We start from the raw sequence: 15,460 nt of genomic DNA, 5'->3' as shown, positions 1-15,460 counted from the left end.
GTTACTTTGCTTTATGCCAATACATTAGCTGACGATAATGAATCTTCTGTTCTGAAAAGCATGGTTTAGTTGATTTTTTTAATTTTACTTCAATGGAGCAGTACCTTGTCTTTTATAGAACAAGTTAGACAAACCATTAATGACAAGAGTGTTAAGGTTAAATATGAAGCAATGCATTCACTTCTCTGAGTGCTATCCATCTTTCCATTTACAGGAGCTTGACAAAAGTACTGGCTTTGTACAACATTTCCTTTAATTACATGCTGCGGGAAACAGGCTTTTAACATAAACATAGTTGCATTCATTTGTTCAGCAGTTGCTCTTCAATAGAGCTTAATGGAGAAGGTTTAAATCCTAAATGAGTACACACATCTCTCAGCAGTGTTATGTCAGCCACTGTGCTTTACTTAAAAGCAATGTTTGACTGCTTGTGTAGTTTTTAAAGCTTTTGCCTAATATTGAAGTTAAACGGCCTAAGACAGAACATGGTGTTCCCGGAGTCTGAAAGCGGTTAGTGAAAACCGCCCCTTGTTAAAAGCTAGACAGTTCTGCTTTCTATCTGATGACATACATCTTCTTATAGTATCTTCATCTTGTTAACCAGAGGGACTTCTTAAATTTTCAGATTGTATTTGCAATAAATAACTAAAATATATAGGTCTGAAGATAACAGAGTCTTTTGAAAACCAGATCAAATTTTATAATTTTCCTAAGTTTTGTAAACTGTACACATATCAAATGTCTCACAAAATTATTGTTCTTAATAGATACCAATAGGTGTCCATGACTTATGTCATAGATCTAAATAGATGGCATCTATGGTAATTATTTTGTTGTTTTAACCTGGGTGATCGGCTTTATTTTTTTCCAAGGGTTTGGTATTTTACTGAATTTGTTCACCGAATATTTTCATATGAGATCCTGACACTGATAATATGTCTTGTGTTAACTCTATAATTTTTATTCTTAATTTTTCTTAGCTTTTAAAAATATTGAAATGTCTCTGGAATAAAATTTTTCTATTCACATTTTTTTCCTTTTATTTCAGTTTGTGCTTGAAAATTTTTGGTTAGCACTTTTTTGCAGCTATAGTTTATTCTCTAGACAAAAATGGTATTCAGTAAGTCTAGCTTAGAAAATGTGTACATTTTCTAGAACCACATGACTGTTCAGTGATTTCTAGTCGTTGTTGAGATAACTTTCATCTGTAATATCAAAGCCATTCATGAGGTAATACTGCTAGTTGCTCCAAAATCACTTCGAGTTTGGTGTTTTTTTTTTTCCTCAAGTAGTGTTTGGCTGATCTTTGAATGACTTAAAAATAAAGTAATAATGAAATAAATATATTCTTAAAAAGTAAGTGCTTAATAGTTTACAAACCCAGATTGTATAAATGTAACTGAAATTTCATATTCATGATTGTAATTTTTATCCTATAGTAATTAAAATTAGATTTGTTGAGTGATTTTTTTACCACATTTTTTACATATTTTTCTACCCAGTGAGGATTGTTAAAAAATACTTTGGCACACTGACATTGTTTTCATTTTATGATAATTATCTTGTAGATAATATTCTCAAGTGGTATTTCTTTTGTTGATAAGTTTTTTAACTCTTGGCTCTGAGAGATGGGGGTGTGGCTCAGAGGTAGAATGCTCCTGGGTTCAATCCCCAGTACCGCAAAAAAAAAAAAATTGTTTAAATGGTTTTTGTAAATAAATCAGTAAAATGGAGCCTTCTTTTGCTTTTGCAGGAGTGCTGACAGGAATGAATGAAACTTCTGCTCTGATTATTGCCGCACCACAGAATTTCACTCCCTCGGTGATCCTTCAGAAGGTGGTGAATGTAGCCAATGTTGGTGTAGTACCTTCTGGCCATGATAATATACACAGGTGGGTTCACCAACACACGGTGGGAAGATAACTTGAATAAGGACATGCTTTTCAACTCATTGTTTTCTTTGGAAATGATATCCCTATATATGTTTATGCCCTTCTTTTCTCTTCTGATGGTATATTTGTTTGATGGGTTTGTGTTAAGGCTCCTTTCCCATTTCAAACTATCCTTATTACACTGGCATGGCTTCTCCTGAGAGATAAGCATAGCATATCCATGTTTTAGAATAGCTTGGTGATTTGTCAAGATGCCTTTTCTGAGGTGCATGAGACTGTACCTTATTTTTCTGGGTTCAGTGCATTTCAAGGAAGACTGTCTTATAAAGCAGTGAGATGGACTTTTCTAATTGAAAGGGATGGTTGCATAGTACGTACAGATTTCCTTGGAAAACAGTCCCCAAAGGCTTCTTCCATTTAATAAGGAGCTGCTACACCACCGTTGTAGGCTAAGTGCAGCTTCTGTTCTCAGGCCAGCAGTGTCTTTACCACCAGGCATTTGAAGCATGAGATCCAAGGCATTTGTCCTGAAAGGCAGCAGCAAATGGGATTAATACATTTGCCCTCTTTGTATCCTTATGAATGCCCATGGCTTTATATGGAAGTGGGGATAAAATAATTATCCCTTAACCATTTTGCTGTTGAATAGCCCTCTGTGTGATTAAAGGAATCAGGCTATCTCATGGCATACTTCTGCTACTAAAAATATCTACACTATATGTTTAGTATACCTTTTCTTATATAATTGTCAATTATAGGAAATAAATTTAGGATCAAAGGAAAGGCTTTCAGATATTAAAAAAAATTTTTTTTTCAATTAGTACAGGAGCAAGGGAGGCCCCATATAAAAAAGTATTATAAGTGATTTGGGTTTTAGACCTAACTCTGCTGTTATTGGACTTGGTAATCTTGTACAGGTTATAACTTCTCCTTATTATAGGCTTTAAGTTCTTAATCTGTTTGGAAATGGGCAGCAGGGTAAAGAGGGAAATTGAAATGAAATTCTGTGACATCTATGGAAGAACATTGGACTTGACACCAGAAGCTGATCTGCCATTGTTCAGACCTGCCTAACTGCACTGCACAAACTATGACAGGATGAAGGCGGCATGTGCTAGTCAAAACACACATTTATTTTGTACTTTTTTTTTTCTTGAGACAGAGAGCACATGAGCACGCACAAGCGCGCACAAACAAGGAAGGTTCTTACATAAGTTGCTCAGAGGGTCTGATGGTGCCTCCAGTTCTTAATTTACGATGGGCACTATCGAACTTATGTGGGATGGTGATAAAGTAAGAAAATGGGTATAAGTTTTCTATTGAAACTACCATGCAAATTTAACTATCGGTTAATGTTGTTAAATAAGGGATAAAGTGAAGTCACCTTTTTCAATAAAAGTAAGCACATTGGTTCTGAATTTCCAGATTTTTTTTTAATACTTTTTGCTTTTCTGGATGCTTTTTAAGGGGTCCTTAGAATTACTAAAATTACCTTTAAAAATGGCATAAGTAAGGCATAGTGGCGCACATCTATAATCCTACTATCTGGGAAGCTAAAACAGACGGGTAACAGGCCAGTGTGTGGTAACCTAAGGAGACCCTGTCTTAAAATAAAATAAGCTTGCATTGTGGTGCATGCCTGTAATCCCAGTACTTGGGAGTCTGGAGTCTGAGACAGGAGGTTCAAGAACAGCCCCAGCAACTTAGTGAGACTGTCAGCTACCTAGTAAAATCCTGATTCTAAACAAAAACTAAAAAGGGCTAGGGTATAACTCAGAGGTAGAATCAGTGTCCCTGGGTTCAGTCTTACATGTGTTTATTTATATAGTTTATATACTTTATGCATATTTAATAATATAAATTTATATTATTTTATGTTCAAAATAAGGTTGGAATAGCTCAGAGTTAGAATATTCCTGGATTCAATCCTCAGTACCTCCCCAAAAAAAGTCATATAGGAGCTCTAAGTTTTGGTTTATTCAGAATAAAATTTTACATGATACTGTTAATGTCCAGCAATATTACAGTCTTGTTTTAATAAGTTCATTTGTAATGTACAAAAAGACATAGCTAGTTTAGCTTTTATTGTACATTTTTTAACTTCTCTAAAATCAATGGTAGCCTTCCACATTTTTGTCTCTTAGAAGAAAAGAAGTTACCCAGGAATGGTGGTACATGCTCATAATCCCAGTACTTGGGAGGCTGAGACAGGAGGATCACAGGTTCGCGGCCAGCCTCAGCTACTTAGTGAGGCCCTCTGCAACTTAATGAGACCCTGGTTCAAAATAAAGAATAATAAAAGGGCTGGGGGTATAGGTCCAAGGTAGAATTCCCCTGGGTTCAATACTCAGTACCAAAAAAAAAAGGAATCACCTTCTCAAAACTAAATAATATGAAAACAATCTTCCCAGCCATGAAATTCTTATTAAACATAGTTTGCCTGTAACCTGTCTTCATGGTTGGTAACTTAATGCCTGGTCAGTGTTAATTTGCCCATGCTAAAGCAGATGGGACAGACAACCAAGAACCATTGATACTTGGATTTAGGATGTACTTACACCCTCCACCTCTTGATGCTTTTCTGTTCTAGCTCTGTTGTAAGTCTGTTGTTCAGGGGGTAGGGGCTACTATGGAGTCAAAAGGTGATAAAATGCCTTTATGTCCCTAAGAACAGGCCGTGCTATATCTTTATTTGCTTCTCGGGTCCCACAATACTTGATCAAAAATATTTCATACTTTAATTAATAGGTAAGGTACAGCTATAATAATATTTGAAATTTAGAAAGCTTCTAGTTAGTAAACATCTCACGATTTGTGTTTCTCATATAGAAGTTGATACAAATTATTCTGCACATGTAACACTTTTTTTGCCATTTTTATGCTCACAACAATTAGACCAAATAAAAATAAATAATTGTTAATAAATTCTGTACAAATGATTTTTGAAATTTCATTTAAATTGAAATAGCAATTACTGATTGCATTTTAATAACAGAAATTAACAATTTTATACTTTATTGAATTGCATTTATGTTTATAACTGTAGTGTTCAATAGTATTTACCCTGTGAGATCAGTGAGTTTCTATATCTATGCCTACGTATTATTTGTTAATGATAAAATTGAATCCCTATGAGGTTTTTTTTAATGACTATTTTTTTTGTGATGGTTGCTTTTTTGAGTTTATAAAGAATAAGACCAAAGTCATTTATTAATGATAATTGGCTTAGGATTATTTTCAGAAACACCAAATATGAAAAACATTTTGACTACTAGTCTATTAAGATGTTGAAATTTTTAATATGATAAATTTCTTTGGGCTGGGCTATGTTCTATTTAAGCTTTCAGGATCTTTTCTTTCCTAGAAGATTTTTAATAAATATTACTATATTCTTTCTAACCATTCAGTGAATAAAGTTCCCGTTGCCTAGTTTTGGAATAGCTTATTTGTACTACTTTTCAAATTTTGAATATTTTACATTATATTAGGTAAAGAAATACTGTAAGAATTTCTTTAAAAAGTGAGCCTTTATTGATATGCAGAAACACATAAAAATATAAAGAATTTAATTGAATACTTAATAGAAAATACTTCCTAATATATCAACAAAAAAATGAACTCCATTAAGAAAAATTTAATAAAAAGAGCACAAGTTTTATGAAGTTCACTTCAAAAACCTGGAACTTTTATATATATATATATATATATATATATATATATATATTTTTTTTTTTTTTTTTGTACCAGGGATTGAACTCTGGGGCATTCTACTTCCAAGGTATATCTCTAGCCCTATTTTCTATTCTTTATTTTGAAACAGGGTCTCACTAAGTTGCAGAGTCTCACTAAGTCTCTGAGGCTGGCTATGAACCTGTGATCCTCCTGTCTCAGCCTCCCAAGTACTGTGATTATAAGCATGTGCCACCATGCCCAGCTATATAGTCACTATTTTAAAGATAATTGAGAAAGCATAGTTACTATTAGCTTACATGATATTTAGTCTTGATTTTCTAAATGCGTGATAGAATCAGAATCAGTATACCATTAAAAGACTCAGCGTTATCGTCATATCTGTGGTACCTCCTTGCTGTTTGAAAAAGCTGCTCTTTGAGAACAAAAGGTCTGTAGAGTTGTGATCATTGTGCCAAATGCTGTTTTCCAGAGTATGGTTATCACAGCATGAGGAATAATACAGAAATGAGCATTTCTGTCATCAACTGAAAGCATTTGTTAAAAATGTAGTTGACAAGCCGAGCATGGTGGGCCACATTTATAATCCCAGTACTTGGGAGGCTGAGAGGAGGATCAGTTTGCTGCCAGCCTCAGCTACTTAGTGAGGTACTTTGCAACATAGAGAGACCCTGTTTCAAAATGAAAAATAGAGCTGGGAGTATAGCTCAAAGTTAGAATGCCCCTGTATTCAATTCCTAGTACCACCAAAAAAAATGTAGTTGGACAGCTGGGCATGGTGGCATATATGCCTATAATCCCAGTACTTGGGAGGCTAAGATAGGAGGATTGCAGGTTTGAGGCCAGCCTCAACAACTTAGTGAGATCCTCTTTCAAATAAAAGTTAAATAAAAGTAGTTGAGTATCTTCATTATCTGTGTTATTCATATTAAAATATGAGATATACATTGTAGTAATATTAAAACACAGGATTTAAGTCAATACTAATAAACGAATCCATAAATAAAGTATATACAAAGGGCAGAATGGACAGCATTATACCTGTATATGAATTGTATTTGTAAAGCAAAAAGATGGTTCAGTGTGTCCTGAGGAGCAGATTTAGAGAGACCAGCTGTGGGAATCTAGAGCCAGAAAAAATGTCTCGTGATCGTCCGAGAAGCCTCTAGATACGTGCTGATGGCGGAGGCGTCCACTTCCCAGTGCAGACGCGAAGCTGCGTTTGCTTTTACTCCCTTGCTTATCCTCTGCTAACAGTGCTAATGAGTTGTACAGTGACCACAGAGCAGAAAAGTAAAAATCTATAGTTCTGAAATCTCTAAGGCTTTTCTCTACAAAGAATCATGTGGGAGTTTGTGTAAAACTCAGATTCCTGAAGCCCACTCCCAGAACTCAGCTTCAGTGTGTCTGGGGCAGGGCCAGCACACTTTAGTGTGTATAAGGTACACACTCGAGCCCACGGTCGGAGCCGCCTGGGATCACCAAGAAGTAATGACAGCCGCGTGACATGTCTTAAAATTTTTCCTGTGTTTACTTATTTCCTTTTCTATAGAGTAGTAAAGATTACTCATAGGTGAGGTGTTTGTTCGTTTACTAGTGAGGGTATTAAACCCAGGCGTCTGCCTGCTACGCACATGTGCTACATTATTATTGAAAAGAGTTGTTATACTTTATACTCATCTTGCCCTTCGATGAACTAAAACGAAGCCAGGCACTGTAGCATATAACTGTCCTCCCAGTACTTGGGAAGCTGAAACAGGACGATCCCAGGCTGGAGGCCAGAATATGGAAACTTAATGAGACCCCATTTCAAAATAAAAAAAAAAAAGATAAATAGGGCTGGGGTTTTAGCTCAGAGCTAAAATGACCCAGGGTTCAATCCACAATCCCACACACACAAAAAAAATTTTTTAATTGATCCTATAAGTGGAAAATGTGATATTTGAGTAAGGGCAGATAGATGCCTTTTCTCTGCCGTGATTCTATTTTGGTTCTTAGCTTTCCATAGAATACGAGAAAAACTTTCATTATTAACTTACATTCAGTATATATATATATATATTCCTTTTCCTCTGGTGTGCCCTAATTAGTGATTTCGCTTTTGTTTAGCCTTTCACTTTTTAATTTGCAAATCTTGAACATACACAACTGTGAATAGAACAGTCAATAGAGTAAATATTTTCCTCTTGTCGCTTGGCTCCTTAACTACTGGGGAGTCTGGTGCTATGAATTGAACAACATGTCCATGGCAGTCTGACAGCCACCTTTAAACTTAGAGTACACATAAGACAGTTTATTTCAGGTTTAAAATTAAAATCTTAATAAAATTAAAATAAAGTACACAGAAAGAACCGTTTATTTCCTTTCTAGAGCTCAAATTCACCCAATTAATCACCTCTATTACATACTATTTATAAAGATTAATAATAGATAAAATACTGGCATACACTATTATTGCTATCCTAAAAGAGCTATGGCGTGTAACTTCCTCTGTCTCTATCTTTCAAAGGCCTTGATTTTAAATTTCCCTAGTTCTAAGGTTACAAACACACATGGTAGAGTCACTTAGCGGAATTTCTGATATTTCCCTTTCTTCCATTTATAGGTTGATTAACCCTTGGGATACTGTTTTTTTTTTTTTCTCTTCCTACTTGTTTTCTTTTCTCCAGATAACTAGGATATTTAAATTCTGGGTAATTTTGGAAGATCATAATGGTAAATAATTATTGCTTATCAAATAGCATTAGTGCACTAATCTTATAAGCCCCGAGACTACGGTTAACCTACTTAATATGTACTAAAGCAAAAATTTTTACAGTGTTTGATGTAAAGATGTCAGACTTAGGTTTCTTCTGCAGTATAATAAATTTTGAGTCTCCCACAAAACTGCAAAGTTATAGAATCTGGAAATCCAGGTCTTGCTCAGGCACGTGGTTGTCCACTAGAGGGCGGCACTGCTTCTTATCTGACTGCTTTGAATTCTACTGGCTCTGAACAGCATTTCATTGAAAAACAAATACAGACCTCAAATAATTTTTAAACAGAAACACATATTTGGATATTTCAGATATAACCAAATCATACAGCTTATTTTTGCAAAACATCCTGTGTTTAAGTTTATCTAATTTCTCCACTTATGAGGTAACATACTATAACACAGCAGTTTTACTAATAGGAATTTGTCATCTATTTTCATGTAAAAATGAAAGAGAGTATTCTCTCCTTCTGAGTTGGCAGTTTTGTAAGGAATCAGAGAGGATGGGTGAGAATCCATTTGCTTTACTATTTGATTTTCTCTTGGTAACCTCCCTTTTATCCTACCCCACCGAACTGACAAACCAGAGATGCTGTGGAGGAACCAAGATTTTTATGTTTTCGTTGAGGACGTGCACTTGGATTTTTTTTAGCTTCCTGTATAAAGAAAGAGAACGCACCACTGTGATTTTTTCATACCATCTGTAAAGATTAAAATAGGAAACAGACCTAAATTACAATGTTTTGAAAAGAGTTTTGACTGTTCAGCTGACTGTTAGACAAAAATACCACAATATTATTAAGCAGTTTTAGAAAATAGAAAAAAATACATGGCTTTGGATAAATTCTCTAAAGTCTGATCACATGTAATTTTTTTCTCACTATTCAGTAACATAATGGGCTTAACTTTAAAATACAACTTTATAGTAAAAAATAGAATTTTTACAACTTATAAATTCTCTGCCTATTGAAGATGTTCTACTATATTAACTCAAGATAATAAGGACCTACAGTTTTAAAACCCTTCGGAAGACAATGTTCCAAATCACAGTGCTTTGCTATTGATGTTTAGGAAGCTTATTCAAACCAGTATTTCTTACATATAATGATTGTGCGACTTCATTACACATTTGTCAACTTTGGACTAATTATTTTTATACAGCTAGGGCAGGGCACTGCATCTTGTGATCGTCTTTCTTACTAATAGGATTCTGTCTGCTTCAGCAGGCAGTAATTGAAGGCTTCATGTACAGAGTAGGGGGAAAAAAAAGTTTTAGTCTGAGTAGGCCTTTGTCACAGCTTCTGGTAACCAGTAGAACAGAAAGCACAAGAAAATTGAACTCAGAATAGAAAAATCAGAAACCAGGAAGGCTATCCAAGAGAAGAAAAAGCATGTCTTGGAGCTGTTGCATTAAGTGTAGCAAATCTGATTCTGCTTAAGAAATGTGTTTTGTGGATCTGGAGGTGGATGCAGCCTCTCAAATAGATATTTTTAAATGTTGTGCTGTTAACATTTTAAGTCAGGACAGTAGAATTGTAGGACTTTTTCCCTTCTAACAAAGAACATTTATGGTACATAGCCAATTCCTCACTGATGTAAGAAGTATGCCTTACGTATTATATATGAATTTGTTCACCTCTGTTGTTATTTGGCCAGTCTCATAATTCTGACCACAGTTAGAATAAAGGGACAGAGTAACTTTTTAGAAAGAGTGAAGTATTTTTTTATTTAACTTTCACAACCAGCTTGTCTTGCCTCTTTCTTATATCTTAAGAATTCAACAAAGATTAAATGTCGATTGTTAGAGATAATAGACAAAGAGGCCCTTAAATGAAATACAGATACATCCAAGCAGTGTTACCTTCTCCGTTGGTGATTATCAGCAGTAACTGCTTAGTGGTAGAACGAAATGAAAGATGCCCAGACGGCATCCTTTTACTAACAAGGAACTCGTCACACACGGGCAGTGCATCTTTAGCTGTCATCCGCTTATTTGTTCTCGTTTGTGTGTTGCTGGGTTTTGAGTTGATTGGTCTCCCAGCAGTCCCCCCCTGTATTCCAGACCCATTCAGAAAGTTGTTCTATTCTTCGCTGGTGGTAGCTATTGAGGGAGTAAGGAGAGCAAGGGATACTTAAAATATTTTGACTCCTTAAAGTCAGGAATTTAGAATAGGATGAGTAATCAGGTCATAATGCTTTGAAACACAAAATGCTACAAAGTAAGGTGTATAATTTCTGAAGGGACAAAACTCCATTCTTTAAGTTTAGTGAACAAAAATAGATTATTATGTGTATTAGGCAAATAGGAAAATCTCGACTTGTCTGTTGACTGGTAAAAACAATAGTAAGGGCCATCACTATTACATGTTAATAGGCTGTACTTACTACGGTAACGGGTGTGACTGGGTCAGAATGCTCGAGTGGAAGTCCTGCTCCACCACTCACTGCCACGGGGGCCCCAGCAAATCCCTCACCTTCTGTGGTGACCTGCCTCAGAGGGTCAAATGAAATGGCGCAAGTGAAGCCCTTAGAACCTACCACCAGGCACCGAGCAGGCTCTTAATAGACGGCAGCTGCTATTATCACAACGGTGATCAAAACCTTCTCCTGCCTTCTGAAAACGCCACATCCCAGTGTGACCCTAGTTTGAGGCCAGCTACAGAGGATCTGATATTAGTCATTAAGTTTAGTGTATAACTCTTTACAATGTCTCTCACATTTAAAAGCCATTTATTATTTACTAACTAGGACTTCTTCTGTAACTATTTTTAAAATGTGCATTAAAACATAAAATATGGCCTGCTCGGGAGTTAAATGATTAATAACTTTTAGGGAGTGGCATTTTGCTTTCCCGAGACCAAAACAAACCAATTGTAATCATGCTGTGTTCCAATTAAATACATCCTTTTTGAACTGTGAAATGAGAATGTCAGAACATCTGAGCTTCCCGTCTCCTTTATAACACCGCTTGCGCCATGTGTGCCCACCAGAACACGGAGCCCTCGCTCAGAGGCACAGCTCTTCCCCCAGCCGGCGGTGGTTGCCAGGATGGCTCACTTAGCATGTTTCCACTGCCGTGTAAGCAAATGCCTCTTTTCTTTCCTGTCCCTGTTCTTTATAGCACTGAGAATCTGTGAACACACACAAGATACTACTTTAATCTCTCTACACACAGGGCCACTGAAATTGACATTTGTCTTTGCCAAGTTTATATTAATATATTAATGATTATATTAATGATTCTAAGTTTTTAACAGAAAAAAGATAAAATGTATCTTAGGACTGTACAACCCTGAAATTCAGAGAACAGTGCATGGTCTCCTTCTCTGTGGTCCTAAGACACAAGTGTTAAGTAAATAAAGGGACTAATAAGACTATTGTTTACATAATTATAACCCTGTCAGAAATAGGGGCCTTTATTGAAATATTTGTGGAATGAATTATAGATGCAGTGACCAAATCTATGGGAAAAGTTGCATACATTAATGAGAATATAGAGCCACCTCATATCCTTTGGTGACAGAGTATAACAGAAATATAGAAACAGCATTCCCTGTGAAGCAGAAGAACCTTAAAAATTAGACAAAAGAAACACATAAACCTTCTAAGGAGCAACAGAGAGAGAGGTCTTTCAGGAGCTAGAGAGCTTTGTATTCTTTCAAAGATGAGATTGAGGTGCCCAGTGCCTATTCTCTTCTATGTCTGAAAAGCAGATGGATATGTATGATAAGAGCTTTATAAACACCTCTTTAAAAATGTTAGTATGATTTGGATTTTAAACTGGTTTTGCTAGGAGAACTGCTCTTTGCGATTCTTTGCAAGTTTGCAGCGTTTTGAAGAGAGTACACAAATGGCTAGGAAGGTTTCTAATGTACTTTGTCAACAACCCATTAGCTAACATTTTAAAACACAACTTCAAAGTGGTGTTAATATTTTCAATTTAGTGAGATTAGCATATTTGTTTTGCTTTTGATGCATTATTCTAATTATTGTTGGAAAACTGATTTTCATGATTCTATTTAGGCCAAAAATGGCTTGTTAGGTTTCAGGAAAAAAATGAATCTAATGTGTTGGAAGATCTTGATGTCATTTTTTAAAAAACTGAAAAAGAAATTACTTTTCATCTAAAGAGAATCTGCTTCCTGCTTAAGTGGCTAATATTTTAATTAAGTCGGGAGTGAAGTTTTTCTGAGTGTCTCCTGATAAACTCCCTCTTTTATGTTGATGGTAATTAAACAGATCCTGAGGACACGTGGGCTCCATGCAAGGCCCATGCTAATTGTCAGACAGGAGACACTGACCAGTTGGTTTGCTCTTGAATAGTCCGTAGTGTGCTGTCAGCACAGCAGTTTTATTTTTATGTATTGTGAGCTGTTGTCAGGGCTAACTGGGTGCCATTGTGGCTGAAGATGTTGCACAAATTGAGGCAGATGGCTCAGATTCAGACACGTGTCATACAGAAAGGGGAAAGGGGATCGGCCCTGCAAAGTGGGGTCACAGCAGGTCACAGACCTGCTCTACACTTGTTAGTGTTTTCAAAAGCTCATGTGCAGCAACTTTGTTTTTCTCCAGTCATCCCTGCAACCACACTCCCTCCTCCCAAAAATGTGTGGAACATGCCCCATGTGGAAGATGGGGGCCTGGGAGGCTCCCGTCCTCCTCGTCCTCATCTCCGGGCTCGACTGTGCATGCAGAATGAATTAGCAGGATTGACAGAAGTTCATTGTGCCTCCAACGGCTTTTCAGTCAATTACTGTGCTTAAAAGGCTAGTTTTGCTTTTAATTCCGTGTAATTAGTAGGTTCTTCATGTCTTGGAATTTAGTAATAGGGCATTAGACCTCAAGTTTCCTCTTGTATTTTAAAGCAAAAAGAAGGATCTAATATCCTAAAGGGTTTTTTTGTGTGTGTATGTGTGTGGTACTGGGGGTGGAGCCTAGAGGCTTTTCTACCTCTGAGCTATACTCCCAGACCTATTTTATATATTTTGTTTGGAAACAGAGCTTCACTAAGTTGCTGAGAGCCTGACTAAGTAGCTGAGGCTAGCTTCGAACCTGCGCAATCCTCCTGCCTCAGCCTCCCAAGTGCGGGGATTACAAGCATGTGCCACCACGCCCGGCCATCCTAAACATGTTTTAAGAGAGAGAGGGAATCATGAGGTAGCACTTGGCTGTCACATGATCTTTTGTGTTTCATGTCATCGTTAACATTAGAGATTGAATTTGAATATTTTTACATGCATGAACTCATCGAGACTTAGTAAGGATTAATAATGTACATAAAATTATCTAACTTCTTGCATAATCATTTTCAGATATGAGGAATTAAAATCTCAAGCTCTTTGAGAAAGGTACCTTTTCTTAACATGTCTTAAAAACAGAAATAGTGGCTTATTTCAAATGGCCCTTTGCATGGTAAAGTGTTAAATTTCAGATGAATGAATGCTTCCCAAACATATCAGAATTATCCACATGCATCTTTTGTTTAAGCTAATAAATAAAGCAGACTTATTTTTCCTGTTCTGTTTTTTTTAAATGCACTAAAATTACCTGCTATGGTAAGCATGGACTGGGCAGTTTATCAGTTTTTCAGAAGAATGCTTGGCTTTGGGTTTTTGGCAGTAGGGAACCTATAATAAATTATTTCTTTGGGGGGGAGAGTTATTTTAAACCTATTTAAATGTACGCTGTCTCCTTTTTCCCCCTCGCATGATAAAAGGCCTCTTTTTTTTTCTTTCTTTCAGGTTTGCAGCTAAAACTGTGCACAGTGGGTCATTGATGCTGGTCACAGTGGAGCTGAAGGAAGGCTCCACAGCCCAGCTCATCATAAACACTGAGAAAACTGTGATTGGTTCTGTTCTGCTGCGGGAGCTGAAGCCTGTCCTGTCCCAAGGGTAACCTGCTTACATCTGGACTTCAGAATCTGGCACACAACAAAAGTGCCTGGCATCCAGTACCGCTGCCTTTCATTTATAATAATAGCCCTTCCATCTGGCAGTGGGGGAGAAGACACTCTTGACATTCTTGTCTCCTGCTTTAGGATGCTAGTGTGTATCTATCATGTATGCAATACTTTCCCCCTCTCCGCTTTGCTAACCAAAGAACATATATTTTACTGTCAGTTGTCTCAACTCTTAAATCCATGTAGCATTTTCTCTGTCCTCCTACTTCTTTTGGCCTTCTCTTCCTTCTCCTTTTTGACACTGATGGACACGAATCAGATATTTACAGTGAGCTGAAAATTATCTTCCCTTCAGCAGTAAGCAAAATATAGCAAAGAAACAGCTTGGTAAATGAAAATTAAATTGCATACTTTTTAGAATTAAACACAAAAACATGGTCTCTGCCAAATTCTGTTCTTTGAATTTTCTGGAATTGTAATTGGGTATTGACAATTGCCATCATGGGGTTATCTCTGAATAAGAAAATAAATAAACTAGCATATGAGCATTGTTTGTCTTTGCATTCTTAGTGAGAAACTGTTTATAATCCTAAAGTTCATATGCTGAGCTTCCTTTATTCTAAAGTAAATAATTTGAGTGTTACAGTAGATAAAGAAGCAATATGATTTAGTGAAGAAAAAAAAGCCATTTTCAAACCAGGTACATTTTCTGATTGTGTTACAGAGTAGTTAACTCTCAAGAAGAACATTGGTATGAAAATAACAAAAGCAAGCCGGGCGTGGTGGTGGCCTGCAAGCTTAGCTTCCCCCGGTCAGTCGGGGCTTAGCTTCCCCCGGTCAGTCGGGAGGCGGAAACAGAGGGGGATCGCACTGGTTCGACCCTGTTTCCAAATAAAAATAATACAATAGGTCTGGGAATGTAGCCCAGAGGTAGAAGGGTTTCCAGGAACCCCAGTACCACCAAAAAATAAATAAATAACAGAAGCAAAAAATCTTCATGCAATTAAATGAAACATCTCTTTCTGTGCAGCTCTACTCTATTAGTATAGATATTTGATTACAGATATCAATAACAAGGTCTTCTACATCTGAATACATTCTTTTAATTTCATTTTTGTTTTAAAATCTTACTGACCGCTGGACATGGTGGCCCACACCTGTAATCCCAGTTCTTGGGAGGCAAGACTGAGACGGGAGGATTGCAGGTTCAAGGCCAGCTTCTGC

At 36.5% G+C, this 15,460-nt stretch overlaps 1 protein-coding gene across 2 annotated transcripts in view; it reads left to right on the top strand.

Annotated features, from left to right (window-relative positions):
* The window catches only part of AP3B1 (adaptor related protein complex 3 subunit beta 1), a gene marked incomplete at its 3' end in the record, with an annotated part of 261,404 nt that extends 247,172 nt beyond the window's left edge, over positions 1–14,232 (top strand). The window contains exons 26-27 of one of the 2 annotated variants that reach the window (XM_080711376.1): positions 1,754–1,892; positions 14,079–14,232. In XM_080711376.1, coding sequence (XP_080567502.1) covers positions 1,754–1,892; positions 14,079–14,232 — 293 coding nt within the window. Of the gene's footprint in view, positions 1–1,753; positions 1,893–12,909; positions 13,037–14,078 lie in introns of those variants that run through there. The other variant, XM_080711377.1, reaches the window with a different exon arrangement.
* Positions 14,233–15,460: the final 1,228 nt, after the last annotated feature.

Source organism: Muscardinus avellanarius, assembly GCF_963383645.1.
Source record: "Muscardinus avellanarius genome assembly, chromosome: 1".
In the NCBI taxonomy this organism is placed as follows: Eukaryota; Metazoa; Chordata; class Mammalia; order Rodentia; family Gliridae; genus Muscardinus; species Muscardinus avellanarius.
Note: the sequence above shows the minus strand (reverse complement) of the source record. Positions and strands in the feature narration are given on the sequence as shown.